We start from the raw sequence: 2158 nt of genomic DNA on the forward strand, positions 1-2158 counted from the left end.
GCGGGCTGCGTGCAGAGGCTGGCTGCAGAATTGCCAGGCCTTGGCTCTAAAGTCTCTGTCTCCTCTTGCCCAAGGTGCCCTCCTTCCTGTCTCGGCGACCACCTGTGGTGCTGCTCCTGGCTCCACAGCCCAGGGGCGGGCGGGCGCACACTCCCCTCTCCTCATCTCAGTCTCGGTGACTCCGCCCCTCCCGGAAGGTATCCCGGGTAGGGTAACATTGGAGGGATTGCTCTGGGGGATGAGGGGGGGCTGTCAAATATGTATTTTATTTACTTTTTTTAGGGGACAGCAACTCAACAGTTGCTTTAGATGTTTGGAGTGGGTCTCAGCGTTCCTCCAGAGAGATATAGGGGACCCATTGGTTATTGCCTCTGCTCTCTTCACAGTAACTGGCCACCTCCACCAAGCCTTGACTTTTCCAGGAATCTGTATGACAGTTCTGTTGGAGGGAGAAAACGAAGGGTTTAGTAGGAGCTCTAGGAGTTCGGTAGGGAACCTCTCTGTTCAGCGCCAGGGGCCCTATTGGGGAAAAACAGGCTGGCTTAAAATAGCTGCCAGGGTGATGAGGCAGCCCACGGGACATGCCGAGCATGGCTGGGCAGTGAGCTGGTGTTGGACGAGCCAGCCCAACTATGTTGACAAACACGGGACCCAGGTGATCAGGGAGAGTGGGTGGGGCAGAGAGAGAGAGAGACAGAGACAGAGAGAGAGAGACAGACAGAGAGACAGAGACAGACAGACAGAGAGAGAGAGAGACAGAGACAGAGACAGAGAAAGAGACAGAGAGACGGTGGGGGGGTGCGGTGCAGACTCACCGTGACCAGGAGACAGTGTAGGTCTCGGGCCTCGGTTGTGCCCAGTGTCTCTGCCGGCTCCCCCAGGAGCTGCGCCAGCCTCTGCATGCCCGATACCCGGACGATGTCAATGTCATTGTCGCAGCAGAACGACTGAATCAGGGTGAAGTGAATCTGTAGAGCGATATCATCCTCCTCTTCTTCGTCTATGGCCAGGAGGCACAAGACCACGCTGTCGGGGTCCCTGCGGGAGAGGAGTGACAAGGGGACGTCAGGCCAGGAGCGGGTGTCACCGTGCACGGGGGAGGGTATGAACTACGGGAACCGCAGGTGGGAGGGGTGGACAAGACCCACGGTGCACCAGGAGTGTGTGCAAGAACAGCCCCCCAACCCCAGTATTGCACGGGTGCTGGGGTGGCCGACTATGCAAATACTGATGGCGGTGGGGGAGGAAGCACACAGTCCAAAGTTAGTGGGATTGCCTTGTCAAAACAAAAAAACACAAAACCTCAAACTTGCAAAGTCAGGGTACTGCAGCGAGTCTCTGTCCTCCTCCCAAAAAAATCCTCCGAGAAAGGTCGCCCTCCACTCCCCAGCACCGAGAGCGCTGGGAAAGTCCCCCAAAGCCCCGAGCCCTACAGGGATGGATGTTGGAGCGCGCGTGCATCAGAGGGGCGCCCCCACCCACGCCCGGGAAAGGGGGGTGCTGACTCACACATTCATCAGTTTGGCCGCCTCGTACACCCCCACGGTGAGGCGATCCTGACGCTGCGCTGCCACCAGCAGCTGCTCCACCGCGGCAGTCACCGCCTGCATCCTAAAAGGCCAAATGGGGAGATTAGCCGATGACAGCCCGGCAAACCTCAGGCGGAGGGCAAGAAGACCTCAGTCTCCGTCGTACTCACTTCTGAACCGCGTTGTCGCTCGCCACCAGCTCTTCCAGGGTCATGATGCAGTCACACTCCACAGCAGACCCCCACGGAAGATTCCCCACGAGAAATTACAGTCCAGATCCGAATCCAAGAGACAAAATCCTTCCCGTGCGACCTGAAGTGTCCGAGGCCTTCCGAAGGCGGTAGGACTTCCCAAGAAAAAAGCAGGGGAAAAAAGAAGATTGCAAAATCCCCCTCGAAGTTAATCCGAGGAGACTTAGATGAACGCGGATCCGGGGTTGCTGCGAAGTGAGCGCGCGGGCGCTGCCAGCCGTTTATATGACTTCCCGGGTGGAGGCGTGGCCGCGGGAGGCATGCACCGCCCACCCATTGGTGGAGGCACAAAGGGCCGAGTAGGCCGCTCAGAGATTGGCTGGAGGTGGGAGAGGGCGGAGCTTGGGGCTCCGACTGCCCCACGTGGGGGTCAGGGCT

At 58.7% G+C, this 2158-nt stretch overlaps 1 protein-coding gene across 1 annotated transcript; it reads right to left on the reverse strand.

Annotated features, from left to right (window-relative positions):
* Positions 1–245: 245 nt before the first annotated feature.
* On the reverse strand, positions 246–2042 carry Gadd45b (growth arrest and DNA damage inducible beta). The gene is made up of 4 exons (XM_031349320.1): positions 1700–2042; positions 1510–1611; positions 816–1038; positions 246–439 (listed from the first exon to the last, which is right to left on the reverse strand). The coding sequence occupies exons 1-4, from the start codon at positions 1741–1743 to the stop codon at positions 326–328; spliced, it is 483 nt and encodes a 160-aa protein (XP_031205180.1). The 5' UTR covers positions 1744–2042; the 3' UTR covers positions 246–325.
* Positions 2043–2158: the final 116 nt, after the last annotated feature.

Source organism: Mastomys coucha, unplaced genomic scaffold (assembly GCF_008632895.1).
Source record: "Mastomys coucha isolate ucsf_1 unplaced genomic scaffold, UCSF_Mcou_1 pScaffold4, whole genome shotgun sequence".
Classification (NCBI taxonomy): Eukaryota; Metazoa; Chordata; class Mammalia; order Rodentia; family Muridae; genus Mastomys; species Mastomys coucha.